The 19,729-nt window shown below is 37.8% G+C and overlaps 4 protein-coding genes across 5 annotated transcripts; 1 reads left to right on the top strand and 3 right to left on the bottom strand.

Annotated features, from left to right (window-relative positions):
• Positions 1-74: 74 nt before the first annotated feature.
• LOC145222923 (V-type proton ATPase 21 kDa proteolipid subunit c''-like) lies at positions 75-1,777 on the bottom strand. Its single transcript, XM_080089170.1, has 6 exons — positions 1,716-1,777; positions 1,526-1,658; positions 1,237-1,309; positions 1,043-1,172; positions 850-974; positions 75-743 (listed from the first exon to the last, which is right to left on the bottom strand). The coding sequence occupies exons 1-6, from the start codon at positions 1,774-1,776 to the stop codon at positions 639-641; spliced, it is 627 nt and encodes a 208-aa protein (XP_079945296.1). The 5' UTR covers position 1,777; the 3' UTR covers positions 75-638.
• A 46-nt stretch (positions 1,778-1,823) lies between these two features.
• Positions 1,824-6,482, bottom strand: LOC145222917 (solute carrier family 12 member 2-like). Its single transcript, XM_080089163.1, has one exon. The coding sequence runs from the start codon at positions 6,180-6,182 to the stop codon at positions 2,769-2,771; it is 3,414 nt and encodes a 1,137-aa protein (XP_079945289.1). The 5' UTR covers positions 6,183-6,482; the 3' UTR covers positions 1,824-2,768.
• Positions 6,483-6,899: 417 nt separating this feature from the next.
• Positions 6,900-8,892, top strand: LOC145222924 (large ribosomal subunit protein eL38). 2 transcript variants are annotated; one of them, XM_080089171.1, is made up of 3 exons: positions 6,900-7,069; positions 7,812-7,923; positions 8,745-8,892. In XM_080089171.1, exons 2-3 carry the CDS (start codon positions 7,819-7,821, stop codon positions 8,850-8,852), a joined length of 213 nt encoding a protein of 70 aa, XP_079945297.1. In that variant the 5' UTR covers positions 6,900-7,069; positions 7,812-7,818; the 3' UTR covers positions 8,853-8,892. The 2 variants fall into 2 exon arrangements, with proteins under 2 accessions (XP_079945297.1, XP_079945298.1); XM_080089172.1 differs by lacking the exon at positions 6,900-7,069 and adding an exon at positions 7,115-7,673.
• A 1,348-nt stretch (positions 8,893-10,240) lies between these two features.
• LOC145222920 (ceramide glucosyltransferase-like) lies at positions 10,241-19,614 on the bottom strand. Its single transcript, XM_080089165.1, has 8 exons — positions 19,442-19,614; positions 17,850-17,988; positions 17,678-17,780; positions 17,311-17,525; positions 17,063-17,244; positions 16,647-16,733; positions 12,987-13,176; positions 10,241-11,968 (listed from the first exon to the last, which is right to left on the bottom strand). The coding sequence occupies exons 1-8, from the start codon at positions 19,549-19,551 to the stop codon at positions 11,798-11,800; spliced, it is 1,197 nt and encodes a 398-aa protein (XP_079945291.1). The 5' UTR covers positions 19,552-19,614; the 3' UTR covers positions 10,241-11,797.
• Between the last annotated feature and the right edge of the window lie 115 nt (positions 19,615-19,729).

The following is a 19,729-nucleotide window of genomic DNA, read 5'->3' as shown; positions in this document are numbered from 1 at the left end:
ACATGTAAAAAATAAAGGACAGATCCATCACTCAATGTAAGACTTTTGTTCAACTGCAGCACTAAAGCTCTCACTCATGGCACAGAAACATTTTTATTAAGGGACAGCAATAATTGATCTTCAAGAAACATAAGTGGAAGTTTTATTGTAGGGAATAATGCGTCGCATGATGGGCGTTGTTGAAAATCTGAACGAGAAGAACCACTTATGACGGCTTAAATCATAATAAAATACTTCAGCCGGGTGTATCCATCTTTTATCCAGTTAATGGTCTTCTTGTGATCGCCATTAGGGAACGTTTTCTATACATGACATTGGAGTAGGATACGAAACACTATTGCACAAATGAACAACACAACAACATAAATCTTGATATTCACATGAACCAATGTGGTTCCTTTTGAACAGAAAAAAATGCAAGTTTATTTAAAATGTGACACTTAAATATCTATAGTCAGTTTTTTTAATGGAAGGTGAACTTGTTTTACCCAATTGGCACAACTGACCTAAAGAATCCATTCAAATATTTTCTCTTATGTAAGATATTTTAGGAATTTGTCAGCTTGTCATAGAAAGTAGCACAAAATAAAACAACAACTGTAATGAATATGTAAGGACCAGTACACACACAAGAAATATTAAGTTGCAATTGTTGAGGTCATGTGTGCTTTTGATGTCATAATTATTGCCACAATAATTCCAAACAAACCGATGGCACTTCCGAAAATCTCCACAATCAACACCTAAATACAAAAATACAGATGTAGGATGTTATAGACAAAAAAAAAGATAACACAAACATAGTGTGGTGTAGGTATTTTTTCTGACAGTGAAAGCAACATTGCTTACCTTGACAAACAAGGTCTGGTTGGCTGCATCTGCCAAAGCAGCCCCACTTCCCACAATACCAACACAAATACCACAAGCCAGGTTAGCCAAACCAGTCGTTAAACCAGCTCCAAGAATGGAAAATCCTAAACCAAGTAAAATACAATGAAGACACATGCTACAACATTTCCAAACAGACTTCATTTATACAAACCAGCAAAATAGTTCTTGGCCATTGTGGCTTCATCCAAAAGAGCAGGATTGAAGTTAACCAGTGATTGTGACATTACAATGGCTAGAATGATCCCATAAATGGCGACAGCTTCACAAAAGATAATACTTACCTGTAAAGTAAACAATGCACGATTAGAAAGCCGCTTACACATTTTTGCTATTGTAATCACCTACCAAATTTTTGGAATAAATTCTTGGAGTAATGATTCCTGCTCCCATGATGGATGAGCCAGTTGTGTAGATGCCCCTGTTCAGAAAAGAAATATGTAACTGATAATTGTAGAGATAAACTTAGAAAAGCGTTCATTTCAGCATGTACTGTAATCTGAAATGATCCCGAAAACAATTATAAATAATGCTTGGCAATAGCATGAAAAATGAGGCTCTCTGTTTAACTCACTAAATGTAATAACATTTATTTACTTCAAATTCCCAACGAATTCAAGTTAATATTTGCACTTACCAAGCCGCCCCAGCAACAGAAAAGGCCATGGCCAAGCCAATTCCCACACATGCATATGCATATGGTGAAATTGACATCAACAACCAGGCAACATCAAATCTAAAGCCTTGTCCAGTAAACAAAAGGTACAAACCTAGAGACATTGCATGTTAAACACAGGAAGAATTAAAATTTGTACATACAAACTTACCTAATGCTATCACCACAGTCAGAAAAATGGCATAAAGCGCAGCATAAACTGCTTTATACATGGTTGTAGGATGTTCAGTTCAGCAGAAAATTATGTTTACTACTAAGATCTGAAAGAAATTTGTATTTGTTACATTAACATAGGTGAGAAATAAGCAAGTTAGCATTTGAAAAGTAGCAGTTGACATGGGGTTGACAAGTTTTGCTAAAAATATTACACTTTTATAATGATTGTAAAGTTAGGCTACACACCACATTAAGGTAGTTTGCTGGTGATGTACCCAAATAATACAATGGGATTAGGATAATTTGAGACTATTTTACTTGTAAGAATGTAATTAAATGTTAAAGATTGAAAAGAATACCTGTGGTTCCCAAAGAAAATTTGTGGTACATCACTTGTTTACAAGCTTCAAAAACACAAAATCGCATTGAAATAAAGCATGTCACACAGGTATAAACAAGCAAAAACGTTTTTAAGAGAACTCCACAATAAATTACAGAAATAAGAATCGCCTTCTAAAAACACCAAGTTCACAAATGGATAAATTTACACCACACAAGCAATTTTACATTGAACTCAACAGCAGTTTGTTAGATTGTCATACCACTTTCCCATAAATGTCAGGTAATAAATAAATACAAAAGCATGACTTATGATTGCAGCTTGTTTTTGTTATATATATACATACAAATGTGGGCAAAGGACAAGCAAGGCACAATTTAAATACTTGCATTTTTTTGCCTAAATTTATTGCCTAAATTAATCAAATAATGACCACATCTTAATATTGGGGAAATGACTGATTGATAAAATAATTGTAACTTAAACCTTATACATAGGACTGCAACTACCAAGGCAGGGTAAAAAAATCATTTGCAACAATTTACCACTAATACAGTGTCAAGACAAGTTACACCCACCGTTTTAAAATTACAGGGTAAAATAAATAACACTTCAAAAATAAAAATAATTTTTTTGAAAGTCCTTGTGTGCAAATTGATAGTTGTGTGTAAACTGATCAGGAAAAAACTTGAGATAGACAATTTGTAGTTACGAATAAAATGTTAGTACGCTTGTCTGGTTGCCACGAAGCAGAACCATGGGAGGCAAATCACGTGTCAGCTCCTCGAGCCATGCCATATAAAGTGGCGCTGAACAATTTCCTTTGCGTGCCATGGGTAAGGTCATCATGATCAATGCAGCATCTTTTGAGTGTTTCTGTAACAGTTCCTGGAGACGAACTTGGCGATTTGTCTTGTCTTTGTGGATTTTCAGTTCGTTGTCAGTGATTTTCCAAGCATCCTCCTCCTTGCTTTCAACAGCATCTTCTGCCTCATCATGCAGTCTGTATGGCTCAATCAGGTTCTCAAAGTTTTGCTGAGAGATTTTGTTTGGTTTCATGTTGATGTCTGGAACCACAATCACATCTTCAAAGCTTATTCGAAACTTGGTAAGCAGCTGAGCCATAGTGCGCTTGTCCTGATCAATTCGATCCTTTTTTCCACCAGTAAAAATCCTTACTTTGCACCCTGCCCATTGCTTTCTAGTAGATAGCAAATAAGGTAGCAAAATAGTTAATCCACCATCATCGAACAGCCACCAGACATCAATGGTTTTGTCTTTGCCCTGGATGCTTTGAAATTGGGAAGAAGCCTTTAGTTTGGCTGCATTTACATCACCCGCCATATCCTTGGCTGCTGATGCTATATGAACAAGCCTGTTGCTGCTTCCCTTGTTTGAACTATTTTTCAGGTTAATAACTTCACTGGAATCACCCACATTGCTTGGTTCAGAAAGATAAGAGTCATCACGTTTTAAGCCACTTGAATCAGTCTTGCTTTCGATTATGATGTTATCATCATTGGACATGTATTGAGATACATCAAGACCCTCTGCCATTCGCAAAATGCAAACACCAAAGTTCATGTCAAAGGCATTGTGAATAATATTTATATACTGTATAATCTCTTCGCCTTTGCTCTGTTTCCAGTCAGTCATGAAACCCATCAAAAGTGTATTTGTTCTGAGTTTTCCAAGACCGGAGAGTTGCATTAGTGTTGATACACCAGTTTCCAAATTGTCAGCAACAACAGACTGATAAAATGCTTTAAGATGTTGCTTCTTTAGCCAACGTTGGCTCTCCTGATTGTCAATCATATTTGTTCGAAGGTTTCTTTTTCCTTTGTTCATGACAACATTTCCACAAACCATCAGAGAGATATTTTTGGATGCTTGTGAAGCAAAATGCACCAAAGCAGGACGGTGATTCACTGGACCTGATAGTACCAACAACTGCGGACGGAAATTCTTCACATGATCATCGACGGAAGTAAGTTTGAGAGTATGGTTAAGTGCTTGAGTGTAAATGTACGCTTGGGTGGAAGATCCCCAATTTACATCAGGTTTTTTGTAGTCTACGTATTTGTACAGAGCAGCAACGATTACAATGGTTATTAAAGCAGCCCACCACTGAATAACAAACATAATAGCGCAGCAGACAAGGGCACCGATAAAAGAAAGCCACATGTTGTAGTATTTAAATGCCGGACGCCATCCCGGAGACTTGGCCAGAGAAGCAGAAAAACAAGAATAGTTGATTAAAGTGTATGATGCTAGGAAAAAGTTGGAAATAATGGGTGCAATGGCATTAAGGTCTCCAATCAAAATAAAACCCAGAGCAATTACAAATGCCAGAATGTATCCTCTTCTTGGTTCATCAGAACCTGGTGCCCCTTTGCCAAAAAATCCAATCAGTGGAAATATCTTGTCACGGCACACAGCCTGGAAAATCTTTGGGGCACTGACCAGACTGGCTAATGCAGATGAGAGAGTTGCAGCAACTATACCAGCAATAATGATTGGCCCAAACCAACTTATTTTTTGCATAGCTTGGTAATCATTTAGAAGTCCCGATGAAAAACATCTCATTGTTGAGTCCGCAGATTGTTCACAACCAGGTGCAAGAGACATGTTATAGTAACAGCCCAACTGACAAGCAGCTGTTGTACAGTTGTATACGGTAGCATTTGCAATGCAGTCAACAATATCACCTGATGCAAAACGAACCTCAATGCTACCAAGAATTATTGAAATAATTGCATACACTATACTAGTTATAAGAATTGCCAATAGTGTTCCTTTTGGAATAGCTTTTTGGGCATCTTTAAGATCACCTGAAATGTTACAACCTGCTAAAATACCAGTGGCAGCAGGAAAAAATATTGAAAAGAGGGAAAAGAAATTCTGATCATTTCTAAAACTTGGTCCAAAGTTTTCTGCTGCTATACTTGTTTGATAGTTAAAAAACCCATCAGATTTTTTACTCAAACTGGCTGGTATAAAGGTACCAATAAGAAAGTTCAGAATTGAAAGGAGCAGAATAAACAACAAGACTATTTGCATTTTTGATTCCCAAGCCATGCCAAGTTGAGTAATTCCTAGTAGAACCAATACTGTTATAGCCCCAATAATACGAATATCATTCATCTTAGATCCAGTTATTCCAACATTGTTCTCAATTAAAAGATCAACAATTGTTTCAGCAAATCCAACAACATACATGGACACAGCAATGGCATTGGCTAATGAGAAAATGAGACCAATAGCACCACCAAATTCTGGACCAAGGCTTCTAGAGATCAGATAGTAAGCCCCACCACCTCTTACTTGACCGTTGGTGCAAATTGCTGACATAGACAATGTTGTAATCACAGTTACTACGGATGACAACAAGATTATCAGCAAACTAAAACCAATGCCAGCCTGCCCAACAACCCAGGAAAGGCGAAGAAACAACATCACACCCCATATGTTTAGCATACATCTTACTAAAACTCCCTTTATCCACCCAAATTTGATTGGTGCTTGTAGATTTTGTGGCTCCTGGTCACCACTTGGTTCCTCAGTCGGCTGACTTCTCGATCTTGATTCAACATCGATATCAGCATGAGCATCATGTAATTGACCTAAACTGGGACGTGCAGCTTTGTTGGTCATGGAAGTAGTGTTGCGATAATATGCAACCATAGGAACAGCTTCCTGGGTGTTGTGACCAAATGTTCTTTGGTAATACGTTTTTGAATATGTGTCATGAGAATCACTTTGCAAAGTTTCATGACCTGGAGATACTGGGCCAGACTTTTCTTGATTTGGCACACCAACAAACTCAACATGAAACCTGTTTCCTTCAGCTTTGGTTTCCGGGTTGACGTCTACCTCTGGGACTTCATTAGAGACAGGCACAGGTGGATTTGGTTCCTCATTTGTTTTTACATTCATCATAATGAAGCCATCACTTTCTGCTTTTTTAAGACTATTGACTTTGCCATCTTGGTCCTTGTTTTGTACCAGACCGGAGGTTTCATCAGCTAAACTATTGGTGGAGCCACGACGTTCTTCTTTGGCAACCAAAGGTTCGCCATTGTTGCCAGAAACCTTCGCCACTTCAAACCGCGATGATGACATTCTAATTACTATCAATGTAATTAAAACTGTCTAAAAAAAAAACTTATTAATGATAGATAAGGAAATCACACCTTTAAACATTAGCCGGCACCAACCTAAACAGGCTTAGCATGACAAAAATAGGTTAAACTAAAGCAACTTTCTAAAGAAACAGATAGACAAACATCTTTTTCGGTGCATTATAAGGTAAAATAACGGACAACCAAGGTGAGCATGTTATCTAAAATTCTTAATCAAACAAAGCTAAACAGCGTTGTCAACAAATTATTCCACTTTGTTTGGAAGTTGTTAAAAACTTGTAAATACTTTATCAATTCCGCGGCCTACATTACTATCTATAACTACTCACGTCAAGATGTGGCGTCTAAACCTAATCTAAGTTAAATTATCTAATGGTAGTAGAGAAATGCTGGAAAATAACACAAAACGTCCCACTGAAGGAAGCGAAGCGTGACACGACTCGCTTGCAATCACATGACAAATCCAACACCAGAAGCAGTGTTAATTCAATAGATATAAAAAATGTTAACAAAAACGCTAGTTTTGCATTTTATGCAAAATAAAAAAAATGTAAATTGTCTTACCAGAAACATATTAATTGTAAAAGAAAAATTTGGCGAAACGTTTGTAAAATTACTTTAAACCAATTCTGATTAACCCTTTATTTGTAAGAGATTCAATATTTAGGGTTCAGCAGCTACCAAACTTTAGTTGTTCAGTAACGACTCTAATTTAAAGTTATAAAAGTGCACAAAGTGTTGCAAAACGTATTTCACCGAAGACGGGTTCGTTGTTGTTTCTATGTGAAGTTCGTGGACTGGACTGGCACGGAACAACACTCTTTCTTTTCGGAATCGCAACGAGGAGTTTTGCGTGTAGTTTCAGAGGTAATTTGTTATTTTTGTATAGTTATGTTTTTACCTTATTAACCCGGAGAATTTATTGTTGTACTGATTAGAAAAAAACTGGGTAATTTAATTAACCACACCGAGTCGAATGACAAGAAAGCGCCTAGCATCGAACTCCGATTTATCTGTCAATTGATTTATTGTTACATTACAAATAATTTCAGTCAAGAATAATTCGCAGTATATTTGACGCTTTTAGCACACGTGATTCAATTTGTGTAGTTCACATGTTGATGAATGGAAGTGTTGACAATACGTGGTATCATTTTCCTAAACATGGGTTATAGAAGTTGAAAAATGTGATAGATTACAGCAAAATAATTACAACGAGATTTTCCCAGTACAATGATACCATTAAATTGGTGGGAGAAAACTGACTCTGAAGTGCATTTCTCTGGTGGGATGGGTTACAGTTATTTCCATGTGGTTTAACACGGAATGGAAACTAATTCAATGCAAGAACAGATAACAAGTGTCTTGATGGGTTGCTCTTGGCCACTCTAAATTGTTTTTGCAAGGCAAACACAATGCATTTGTCATCAAAGACGTGTTGAACCTGTGCCTTGTGTTGGCATTTTAAAAAGTATGCAACAATGGCATGTCCCATGTTGAAGTTTATTTATGCGATTTGATGTTTCAATATAAGGCTAATCTCAGAAATAAATTTATGTATGTTTTAATATATTGCTAGTCTTAATAATATGTTTTTTTATAATTGCAGTGACAAGATGCCGAAGCAAATTCGCGAAATCAAAGATTTTTTGCTGACTGCTCGCCGCACTGATGCAAAATCAGTAAAAATCAAGAAGAACAAAGATAACACCAAGTTCAAGGTAGCAGACCTTTACAACATTTTATTGTAAATAATGTAAAAACACTCACAACCAGGGTTGCCGAGTCTGATTGTATAAGGTTGGACTCCTGGTAATTATGGAGTCAGAAAGGTTGCCGTTTCAATTAAAGTTAAAAACATCAACGACAACTTTTCAGTGCAACACACTGAATCTGACTCTGTAACGCTATATACAACTGTGCTTTTGTAATAAGTCTACTGTGTAAGTGGTTTATTTAGTTCTGAAGAACGGAAGTTTAAACGCATGATTAGCATTAAAGATATATATGACAAACCAATCTGACTGCGCTTTTTCACTTTTCTGTCTGTAACAAAAGTTATATAATCTTACAGTTTTTGGTCATTAAAATCTTGCACTATCATCAATGGAGGTTTCAGTGTTGTACGAAAATAGTCACAAGTTTAATGGTACTTGCCCCTTGTTTACTCCTATGCATGATCAGTTTTTTTTAAGGTTTGGTTTGGGTGACCGCTAAGTAGTTTTAAGAGACCGCAAGTGTTTCATTTAAATACCAAAAAATAGCCATATTTGCTTAAACGAATTATTTATTAGGCTACTGGCAAATTTTGGGAAACCGCTGGAGAAATTTCGGTCCCCCAAAACACCTTAAAAAAACACTGTGCATGACAACATCATGGCCAGCTTTAATGAACAGAAAAAAATGCTAATGCACTTTACTTTGGGACACTAAGTAGTTTTGCTGTTTCCATTTCGGGTGCCTTGTTTCTAATTAATATGGCATATTAAAAAGACTGCTCAGCTGCACTGTTTGTATTGTGAAACATTTTTTTACTTTGTAGGTGCGATGCAGTAGGTATCTTTACACTCTTGTGATACAAGATAAGGACAAGGCTGAAAAACTTCGCCAGTCATTACCTCCTGGTCTGAGTGTCAAGGAACTCAAATGAGAGATGAGTTTCAAAAAATAAATACAATGCACCCATAAAACCCAAAGATTTTAAACAGCAAGTAAAAGGAGACAGGTCCTTTATTGCGACAAACCAGCAGACATAATTTCATGTGATAACAGAGGAAAAGTTTTGTGCTGTTAGGTCAAACGCAGTAAGTGGTACACTGGCAAATTTACCACCTGCATTTGGTACAAACTATACAAATTTCGTTAAAAGCCGACATAAATTTTACCGATTTTGGAGGTAAGTCCGGGGTTCTGCAGCCCAAATAATAAACAGTCAAACCAACGTGTTGCAAAATCGGTGTAAAAATGGCCATCTAAGACTTGACACCCACGCAATTGTCATCGACAACGAAGACTACTTAAATAATGAAAGTAGCTCACCACCACAACTAACAACTTCCAGTTGCACATGTGCGGTGACCGGCAACAAGCAAACCGTTTGACCGTTTTAGGGCCAACAGGATAACCGCTGCGGTCATCAAGTCAAGCAAAACCGCTTGTAGATCTGCAACCATGTGGACAGCTGTGGCAGCAAGTTATGTTGCAATGCATCAAATAATTCACGGCAAAAAGTTGAAATTGTAAAAACAGAGTGAAATGAAAAATGTGTCCCGTTCACGAATGAGACCAATAATTCCGTCTTTGACATAATTCAAATATTGATACGCATTATATATAAATTAGCATAAGCTATCGCTATACCATCACTTGTGGTACTAAAGGCTAAGACTTAGTTATGTTTATATATATATTTGTTTATTTAATAAAGTGATTCATGGTTGTAGTTAAGTGGTTATTTAATCGTTACCTCAACAACGTTATTTAATACTTAATTTTGTTTTGGTACATTTCTGGTTTGGTACCGTAGGGGTCAATGTAAAAAGCTGTTTAAGACCCAAAAACAACTAGTCTAAAACATTAAACTTCAACGCTGTTCAAAGTTTGATTAGCTGTCTTAACATATTAAAAATTTATGCCATAGAAATAAAATTGTAAATTATATTATCTTTAAACTCGCTGGATGTCAGTAAAGTGAGTCCAAACACGTACCACGTTTATTCAATCAAACTGTGGGTATAGAATAGGTCACAAAATATTAGAATCATATAAATATTCTTGAGTAGTAATATTACTTACTGTTTAGGTGGTTTACGACAATAACTTTACAACAAAACATTTTGTACTTCATAAATCAAGAGCGAAATATATAGATTAGCATGACGCACAGCGTAATTCATCACAGCCAAGAGGAAGTTGTCAGCATTCAAAACAGCTTACACACAAGCCGTTGAAGTATATTTACTAACAAAGTTTGAGGTTCATCGACCATTATCTTTCTATCTGTAGTCTGCTGATGTTTCACATTTCAATGAATACAAGTTTGTTCAGTGGAGTGTATTTTATTAGATATATTTCCGGGAACGTTTAATAAAGTAGAAAATAACATTATTCTCTATATATCTTCTATACCTCTACAATGAGCATATCCAACAACCACAAAACCCCACAATCACATAAGCCTATCTTTTAGAGCTACAATGTCAACGTTCATGTTATATTGGTTCATGCTAAAGAAAGGGCGATGCAAGAACCACATTTCAAACAGGGAAAAAATGTCTATAGTTCGTAGCAAAATCCGTGGTCTTATAGAAATTTCCCCTCAAAACAAATGTAAAGTTATGGTGAAGAACAAGCGTAAGAAGGACGATAAACCAAGGCACAATAATACCGCTACGTACCGTCCGAATTCGCCTCAATGTCTTAAGACACGAAGGCAAGAACCGGTGGCAATGTTGGGATTTCCCATAACATTGATAAAACGACAAACAAAAATTAAAAAGACACGACGGAAAAAAGAAAACAAGCAAAGGAGTCGCCATAAATCAGTGCATCCTGGCTGACTAAGGGTTACTTTCGTACATAGGAGACGAAGAGAGAAAGCGGCATGCGGCGAATAAAATCGCTTGTGCAAATTTGACTTTAGGGCCGTTCTTTTTAAATATATAATTCGCGCGATGAGTATGCGTTCTGGGCTCTCTTTAAATAGCAAAATAAGGGCGTCACTGTCCACAACAATCAAGATGGGAGAATTTTGACTTTTCGGAAGTCATTGGGTGAGATGAACAAAAGCTAAATCCAGAATTGACAAGTTGCTATGCCAACGTCCGTTTGTCTAATATGGAACATATACAGGATTAGGAACAAAACATAGTGTCAAATAGATAGATTTGGGAAATACATACGCACTGGCCGTCAACATAACACGACGAGGTATCTCGAAACATGTAACTTCATCCGGCTTGGAAAATGTCGCCATCAAAAATGTGTCTTTACTTTTATAGTGTTTAGAATTTTCGTCAAAAGCGACTGCGCTTGGTGAAGTAATGGTGAAATGATGATGTCTGTTGCATGCAAACGTTGGGCTTAGGGCACAGGTTGCTACACGTTGTGTTCGTTTTGTCTTTGTCATTGAAAATCACTTGTTGAGTGATATGTTATATGTTATGTTAAATGTTTGATTCACGTTATTAGCAAAAGAATAGAATTAGTTAATATACGCTTCATGCGTCCGGCGTAGTACGGGTGACAGACGCGTAGTTCATAGTTGCTTGTTGTAATGAACGAACAAGGAGAACACGTATAATCTATAGAAATATTGTAAATTAAAACAAATGCGTTGGTGTTGCAGAGGTACTACTTTGAACAAATAAATATAGCGAAATGTAAAACCGGAACCCCCGCCAAAAAACAACGCATAACACACATTATAGTATTGTACAGTTCGCATGGTAAAACAGAAGAGAAGGAAAAGCGAAAAAGTGGACAGCTTCTTTATCAGACAAATGTCGTTTTTGTTTCATGACCCTCCGTGGTGTATTCATGCGATCGCGTGAATCAGGGTCCGAAACAAATGTAGCAACAACTGCATGAAAGCTGTCATACATCCAAAACCTCCTCCGCTTTGCCACCGCACCTCAGCCGGTACTTCCCCGTTCTCCAACTGATCGTGGGATCCCACAGAGCTGAGAGAATGATGTATGGAGTGAGCGTTTCCCGCACGAACCAAGCCACGAGAAAATCGCATTTGCTCATCTGAAGATGCCCGTTCTGCACAAAGAGTTTGTTGTCAACACATTGATTGGTGATAAAGTAAGCGTGCAGTAGCCTTTAAAACCCCAGGCGTTTTTTTCATGACATTTGTTTTTATAGGACAAGCGATGAGGCGTAAAAATGCAGGACATGACCGCGCATTCCATTACAGCAAAAATCAAATGGTAAAAATGTGTGAATTGGGTAGGTTTATTTGCAGACCCATTTTAATAAATCATAGAACACAAAATGAGCTGGGCAGGTGAACTAACAGGCCTAGCAGATCATCCGACATGCTAACTGTCCAACATACAAATCAGGCGCATGCGATGCCATTTTAAATTGGTTCGTTCAAGACCGTTAAACAGAGTAACATATCAAGCGACAAGAGCGGGGTGGTCTGTATTGCTTCCAATAGAGACCAACTAAGCCAGGGGCTCAGTTGACACACACCTTTAGGCAACGTGCTGAACAACTTCGAATCATCGACTGCACAGATAGGGGAATGAAACAGATTAATCGGTGCAGAAAGTGTTGATGGTTACGGTTAGTAGGAGATAATGATAAACACCACAACAGCATTATCCGCCGTTTGTGGTGGCAACGTGCAAGTAAGAGTTATTTATACGGTCTAAAATTTGTCCTTTTCCTGAATTTGATCGCGAATGTCCCTCATGACAGCAGCCTATCACGGACATTACAAGTTGCGACGTCGATGAAATTTTAAAATCAATTCCTTACCGACGAAGGTTGCCAAGGGCAAATGGCGTTATCAGACAAATCAGAATACCGTTCATACCAAGAGCTTCAAAATTCGCGAAACTTCTCTGTGAGATTCCTATGCTATGTTTGGCTGAGATTGGCAAAACAGTCTACACTTTACGACAATAGTCCAATAGAGTGGTTCCAAACCGTTAATATGTTCAAAAGTTGTGAAGTGAGGAATTCGTCGATAAAGGTTGGGAACCACTGCTTTATAGGAAGCAAACAATGACCGGAAAGCTCACTGACAAATAGTATTAAATTAATTTCCTACCTCAAGTTGTCTGAAGAGAATGTAATCGAGCACGAACCAAACGAGCACATGGTAGAGGAAAACAACCAACATGTTCCATCTAAAGAAGTGGAGACATGACCAGGAAAAGACGAGGCCGGACAAAAAACATTCCGAAAATGGTTCCAGTATAACAGCCATAGGAACCATAGCAACCCGCAACTTTGTCCACCTGTAAACAAAAAATAAAGTTTAGTTATGTGTAAGAAGACTTGAGAACTGTCAATAATGCTCGTTCCAAGTCAGTCTGTTAATCTAATTTGACAAGATCTGACTCAGCTTAATTAACCCCATTGTTGATCATATAATGGCTAAACAAAATAACAGTTCAAAGAGGTCAAACTTCTCAGGCTATGTTATTACTTCTGTGGTTGGGTAAATCTCAGGTCAGTCTATTTATGGTAACCTATTAAAGGGTTTGGGTCTTGTTTCACCAATGACCATATCTTTACACAAAAAGTATAATTGTTGTAAAATCCAAACATCACAAAAAACGGTAGGAGTGACTAATGCAGGCCTATAAGCAAATATCCCAGGTCGTCTCGTTTTGATACCAGGTTATAGAGGATAAAGGTGTCAATGTCAAAACATTTTAATGTGTCTAATAATTGGGTAAAATATTTCCTTTGAGTAATGCTGTTATATGATTTCTTTCGTGACATGAGTGGCTAGTTATAAGTGAGTCAAACAGGCAGTCAGTCTGGAATGTGGAAAAATGCTGGGTAGTCGCCATACACTGCTGTACTTTATGGCGGAAAAAGCAACGGAGTAACTAGGGTCAAGGGATTACAGACAACAGTGAACTATACAGCTAAACGGGAAGTTAAATTTACATCGGTGTAATGGACTAAATCGGTTCTGCCTGTCATCCACTGCGCAATATATGGACAAATAAACTGACTAACCCCGCGAGTTTACACACCGCAAACGCGCACTTTAAACCGTTCCCCTCCAATATTTGCTAACCCTGTGTAGCATCAGTATTGGCCTGAAAACTCGTTTCGGTTAATGTTTAACCCTCCACCGTGGCAGTCGTAACCCTGTGTGCCAAGACAAAAAAGTAAAGTAACTGTAGTCCGTTTTTTATTTGCGGTGTTAGAGTATTGTGTTCAATATCAAGGCTACAAAAAAGTGTACGTGCCTGAAACGAAGCCAACTCAACACGCTTTACTCACGCTATGAGCATGACGGTGGTGGTCACATGATTGAAATTTGATCATGTGCAGCGGTACAGCTCATTACGTCATCGTAAAGCACGCGCCGGCGGATAAGCTCACAACATCGTACGCTGCTGTTGCTAAGTACGGTACTTGTACAGCAAAAGGCTGAGTAATTCGATTCTCGCTACCCAATCGATTCACGGGATCGTTACGTGCCCTATTACAACAATCTGTAATCTAATGTAGGCGGTTTTCGCCCGGAATGTTCTCAATACATTTCGGCTGTGCCGACTGTGGGTCGTAATTTGATTCCCCGTAAAACGATGCTTTGTTACTTACAGCAAAAATTCAAGAAAACAGCTAACGAAAGGTGACCTCTTCTGTCATTGAGCAATTTAAGTACAGCCAACATTGCTGTATTCAATTATGGGGCGCCGCAAAATGTAAGGTTACTATCAGACACACTACACACAAAATACCTGTAAATGTTAAATAAAAACCCGCCACAAACCGAAAAATCGATGTACAGTATTTATGACTTAAGGTTTGGCTTGTTTGCAAGTCACATCGCAAGGCTGCCACTGCATAGCTGGATTTGCGGTTCGATTTTCACAAACTACTAGTTTCAACAAACTACATGTTTTTTCAAGATCGTATAACGCATCTGATGCAGTAAAATGGCCCAAGGGAAATTTTTCGACAAGCAAATTGAAAATATATTTTCTCGGTTTCTTTGGCACCAAAAAGACAACATGTTTACTAGTACTGGACGACTGTAGATTTTGGCTGCGTAGTTAAAGAACATAAATGGTGAGCTTTCACACATGGTGGGCTGCGTGCTATGCGGAAAATGTGAGCAAGCGCACGCTATGCGTAAAGAGTCGAAAGCGTCTCAGCCACAACAACGCAAAGGCAGTGGCATTTCTCACATATGCATGTTTGTGAGGTACCATTTTTTTTTTTTTATGGAATTTAGCACGGAGATACAACGTCTGCAGTAGGGTTTGCCGGACGTGCTGCATCATTTTTGCCACAGAAACTGCACAAGCGTACACCTCAGAGCACGTCACATCAACAACGCTTGTGGTGGAGCTTACCCACACAATATGGTCCAGCAGTAAAAGTTTCACGATGACGAGGCAGTTTAACATTGCCTACATAACCAACGACGCGAAACAGGTGTTTTTACACTATTCAACATAACTCAGTCGTGGTGCTTTACATTTCATCCCGGAGAGATTTGCGATGGGCGAGAACATGGCACGTTTCTGTATCACGCCTGGATAGATGTAAAAGCCCTTGCGGCAAGTCACAGAGGGCACGTGACATTATGTGGTCACTTTATGGGAGCGTAGCGCTCGATTCGACTTAGAGAATTGACTTATCGTAACCTCACAAAACAAGCGGACCATCCTTAGACCTTCTTTAAAACTTTGTACAATAACCGCTAAACAGCTTACACAGCCTAATCCACTGTAGAATATAAGGTTGTCAAAGTAGACCCCCCAATAGTCTTATCGTATTTCGAAAACCGAAGAATCGGATTTGGCCGTTTAAAGCGGAAATGCTTTTACTGGAATAGTTCACGCGATGTGAAGAACATCCTGCTTGATGTGACGCAAGTTACAAAAAATCATTCATGACATGCCAGCAAATACGGCATAGCGACCTATGTACAGTCACACGCGACGTGGTTCTACCCGCAACAACGTTCGTTTTACGAGACATTACTGTTTGTCAGACCGTTAAGATTTCAGTTAATTACTAGATTTAACAGCATGCATCGTAACTGAAGTACAAATGTGGGCTAAAGTTATAGTCGGATATCATAAATGCGTGTCTCGCTAAGCAAATAGGTCACGCAGCTTGAATGGCCTGACGATTAACGACGCATTGATGATGATGTTCACTACATATCTACCGCATTTCTATGATTTAAGTAAAACGGACAATGATGTTACATAATCACCGCTGTAACACAATATCTGGGTAATGTTGTGACGGCCCCTGACGCGAGGCAGGCAAAATCAATGAAAGCATCACTATGACAACCAAACACTGCTAGCAAAAACAATGACGCAGAGCGACAAAGCGATAAGCAACAGCGGATGGCAGGATGTATTGTCAACAATCGAGTATTGTGGAGCACACACAAGTCGCAGCAGTGACTAAGCTTATTCAACCAGTCACGCTTTTCTGTAATGTTCAGCCCCAACGTTAGGCCTGTTACTGAACATGTGGTGTCAACCCTATAATTCCTCCCAGTATCTTAAATGCAGGCAAACTGCAGACACTTAATCTGTGAAGCAACCACTGACAGTGCTGATCATGAATAAGTGATGTACCAAGCTGCACAGTCAATGCTGCTATTTACATTTATGTCCATCTCCCATGGGGTATTAGGCAAATTGGAAAAGAAGCATAAACCAGTGGTGACCCAATACTTTGATATTAATTTCTTTACTTTAATATTTATTCCTACCTGATCATGCGTTGGACAAAGCTACCAATTCCGTAGTTGCCTGAGTTTTGCAGTGCTGGATAGGAAGCCAACGTCAGCTTGTATCCACTATAATGAAAACATAATATGACAGACAGAATAACAAAATGTTTTTTAGCTTAACAAAGTTAACAAATCTTCCACAAGGTACAAAACCAGTGGCAACATTTGCTGTAAATTCCTGTTTGTTTATGTACTGCATAAGTCATTCTACAAAACTCGACAAAAGTGCAAACACTATAAACTTCAAGTAGCAGTAAAGTGTAATTAAACTATTTTGCTATCTCGTTTTAGCTTTACCTAAATGACAACACAAACATGAAGGACTGAGCCAATTTCACCTTAACACAAGAAAGCTACATAGTATATTCTTGTAAATAAAACCAAAGCTAACTTACTTGTCAGATAGGACTTTAGCCATAAAATAGTCCTCAGCAATATACTGTGACAACTTTCCAAGACCTCCTGTGCATTTGTCGAAGTAATCTTTCCGAAGTAACGTTGACATACCAGTCATACAAATAAAACCGATAAGGTGCGCACTGATATAAACCCTTGTATGTTGTGTTCCAAAGTATATCTACAGGTAAAGCAAATTAAATTTAGAGTTTCATAAAAGACTTTTATCATCTTAATTTTTTTCTACCTTTTCAACAGTGCTTGAAAATCCTTTTCTGTTTGATGTATAGGGTACAGCATGGACAAGAGCAACTTTATCAGTCATTTTTGAAACCATGTCGCGCAAAGTAAGTGGCAGCACTCGAATTCCCGAGTCACATATCCAAAACAAGTTGTACTTCATAACCTCATATCCAGGCATCAGGTTATTAATTTTGGGATTTGCACCAACCCTTTTACCGCCTACAAAACATAAAATTATTACAGCCTGCATATACATGTACAAACTACTATTCAAAGTTCTAAGCTAACGCTACTTGTATTTGGAGTTATCACCTTGAAATATTGTATACATTAATACAACCTAGATATATATGTTGAAAAATAATGCAAACCTGAAACAATCCTTGCATCAATTCCTGGATGCTTTTTAATTAATCGTTTGACAACCTCTACTGCTGGGTCATCTTGGTCTTGGATGCAAAATAGAATTTCATACTGAAATATAGAAGCATTCTGTTTAGCAATATTAATTGAAACAGCTGTAATTGCTGAAGAAAAACTTACTTGAGGATAGTCAATCTCAAAGAATGTTTCAAGATTGTCTTCCAAGTTTGGGTCAACACCTTTCAAAGGTTTGAGTAATGAGACCCCCTCGATCTCTGCTTTCATTAGATCTGGGGGCTTTTTGTTCATGTATAGTTTTCTAAACAACATTTGTTAACTGTAATAATAACTAGAAGGGTGGCTTAGCACATATTGCCCTTGCATATACACTATAACCTATTTTAAAACATAAATATATTTCCTATGTTTATTTTGTATTGGGTCCCATATTAGCCATCGTCTTTTATAACTTTAGTCGTTTCTGCAGGCAAAAACTCATGGGTCCCCACACACGTAAAGTTGAAAATAATGCAATTCAAGAGATAACCATGAGAAAGTCGGGTGTTGTAAGGTAAAACACAGTGATCGGCACTGGGCTCAAATAATAATACTATGTAGAATACAAGCTATAAAATTAGATTCACCCCAGATATTGTTTGAAGTATGTCCTATTTAACGTTTTAAAAAACTGACCCATTTTAGGGGGCTAGTAGGGCAACTAATTGGGTTCGACACACAAACTAAAAAATATATAAAAACCACAATGACTTAATCAATAGTACTGCAAAATTTCAGCCAAATCCGCCAATGTTTAAAATTTCGACCACTAGAGGTGTTTTGAGCAACAACCGTTAATGTTTCTGACATCATAGGGCTGTTAACAACCCCTAACTGCCATGGCGCAAAAACGACCACCAAGCAACCCACCAACGAGCAACATACAACTGGTTGCCCTTGTAACACTATTGCTCAAAAGAAATCTTTCGTTTGTAGTGACCAGTAACATACAAATACGTTTTACACTTTAGGGGCTTGTGGGGTAAATGTTAGGACTACAGGGTTGAATGCAACAATCGACACCTATAAATGGCATACTATACAAGAAATCTAAATTTCAGCCAATTCTGACACTGTTTAAAAACTCAGCCATTTTAGGGGGCTAGCGGGGTAAATACTGGGGTTATCAACAAAACAAAGTGGGATGCACATCTACATAACTATATCTACCATCTGTGTAAATTTCAGCCAAATCCATCCAACATTTGATGGTAAAACGAGTCGGACAAACTTCGGGGGAAAAATACCCATTTTAGGGGGCTAGCGGGGTAAATACTGGGGTTATCAACAAAAACAAAGTGGGGTGCACATCTACATTACTACATCTACCATCTGTGTAAATTTCATCCAAATCCATCAAACATTTGATGGAAAAACGAGTCGGACAAACTTTGGGGAGAAAAAAAAATGAAAGAAAAAAAAAGAAAGAAAAAACAACAATTTGAGTAAAATCAATGTGTCCCCTTCAGGAAAGGGGACCCATAATTAACTTGTGAAGAGAAAGTTATCAGCAACAAAACACTTTGGATTGTGAAAAAATTAGAAGTTTTCATGTTCAATTAGAAGATCATTACAAAACAAACTACAAAATGATCATATTAATAGTGGTTATTTTGCTTTCAACAATTATCATGATTGTGTAAAAATTCATCATTCGAAAAACTTTATTTTTACAAATTCTGATGATGTTAGTTTTTGTGTTTTTACAAACTTACGAATAAATAACAGAACAAAAGTGCATGGTGAGAAGTGCAGTTTCCAGTCCAATTCCAAATGCAGCAAGTCCTTCAGTCAAGTAGACAAGTGATATCCACCACCACGACATGGTTTTAATTTAATTGGCTAATTATGCTGCAAATACCATATTACAGTTAAGCTACTTGGTTATAAACCAATTGCACAAAGACTTAAAAAGTAACCAAAACTGCATGCTGTGAATATTATGTTAAAAACATCAACTTGACTGCATCCAGCATTTACAATTAAATAATATAGTTTCGAAA

The sequence above is a fragment of the Phallusia mammillata genome, chromosome 4 (genome assembly GCF_965637545.1).
Source record: "Phallusia mammillata chromosome 4, kaPhaMamm4.hap1.1, whole genome shotgun sequence".
Taxonomy (NCBI): Eukaryota; Metazoa; Chordata; class Ascidiacea; order Phlebobranchia; family Ascidiidae; genus Phallusia; species Phallusia mammillata.
Note: the sequence above shows the minus strand (reverse complement) of the source record. Positions and strands in the feature narration are given on the sequence as shown.

Bases quoted from the DNA above. Each gene is read 5' to 3' on its own strand.
- LOC145222920 (XM_080089165.1), bottom strand. From the start codon at position 19,551: ATGTCGTGGTGGTGGATATCACTTGTCTACTTGACTGAAGGACTTGCT. The intron at 17,781-17,849 runs GTAAGTTTTTCT...TCTATATTTCAG, and splicing joins TTGAGATTGACTATCCTCAA to TATGAAATTCTATTTTGCAT. The intron at 17,526-17,677 runs GTTTGCATTATT...TATGTTTTGTAG, and splicing joins TGATGCAAGGATTGTTTCAG to GCGGTAAAAGGGTTGGTGCA.
- LOC145222917 (XM_080089163.1), bottom strand. From the start codon at position 6,182: ATGTCATCATCGCGGTTTGAAGTGGCGAAGGTTTCTGGCAACAATGGC.
- LOC145222923 (XM_080089170.1), bottom strand. From the start codon at position 1,776: ATGTATAAAGCAGTTTATGCTGCGCTTTATGCCATTTTTCTGACTGTG. The intron at 1,173-1,236 runs GTAGGTGATTAC...TTTACTTTACAG, and splicing joins GAATTTATTCCAAAAATTTG to GTAAGTATTATCTTTTGTGA. The intron at 744-849 runs GTAAGCAATGTT...TTTTGTATTTAG, and splicing joins ACCAGACCTTGTTTGTCAAG to GTGTTGATTGTGGAGATTTT.
- LOC145222924 (XM_080089171.1), top strand. From the start codon at position 7,819: ATGCCGAAGCAAATTCGCGAAATCAAAGATTTTTTGCTGACTGCTCGC. The intron at 7,924-8,744 runs GTAGCAGACCTT...TTTACTTTGTAG, and splicing joins AAGATAACACCAAGTTCAAG to GTGCGATGCAGTAGGTATCT.